The 437-nt window shown below is 66.8% G+C and overlaps 1 protein-coding gene across 1 annotated transcript in view; it reads left to right on the top strand.

The window, feature by feature from the left end:
• Window positions 1-305, top strand: part of LOC104627642 (alpha-tectorin-like) — a 4,302-nt gene extending 3,997 nt beyond the window's left edge. Inside the window, exon 6 of the mRNA XM_010295970.1 lies at window positions 130-305. Within this exon, the coding sequence (XP_010294272.1) occupies window positions 130-305 (176 nt within the window). The remainder of the gene's footprint in view (window positions 1-129) is intronic.
• Window positions 306-437: the final 132 nt, after the last annotated feature.

Raw genomic sequence — 437 nt, 5'->3', positions numbered from 1 at the left:
CTGGTGCACCATCGCGAGCCCTGTTGTCGTAGCAGGGGGCGCGGGATTGTGCATGCTAGGTGGTCAAGAGCTGGGGGCTTGGGGTCTGGGAGTGTCGCACAGGTGTCCTCCTTTGCTCTTTGTGCCCAGGATCAGACTGGTGCGAGGACAACGGAGGCTGCGAGCAGATCTGCACGAGCCAGGCGGACGGGCCCCTCTGCAGCTGCGTGACAGGGACGCTGCAAGGGGACGGCAAGAGCTGCAGGGGCAAGTACTGGCAGTGGTGTGAGAGGAGTCGGGGCGAGCCCAGCTGGGGGCCCGCCTAGTACAGGAAGGCGGCCAGAACGTGCGGCACGTCCCAGACAGGAGGGAGGCGCAGGGCGGGGAGCCGGGCATGCGTCGTGGCGCCTGAGGGCCCCGAGTCTGATGATGTCGAACTTTGAAGAGGGGGCGGGTGG

The sequence above is a fragment of the Phaethon lepturus genome, unplaced genomic scaffold, assembly GCF_000687285.1.
Source record: "Phaethon lepturus isolate BGI_N335 unplaced genomic scaffold, ASM68728v1 scaffold32381, whole genome shotgun sequence".
In the NCBI taxonomy this organism is placed as follows: Eukaryota; Metazoa; Chordata; class Aves; order Phaethontiformes; family Phaethontidae; genus Phaethon; species Phaethon lepturus.
Note: the sequence above shows the minus strand (reverse complement) of the source record. Positions and strands in the feature narration are given on the sequence as shown.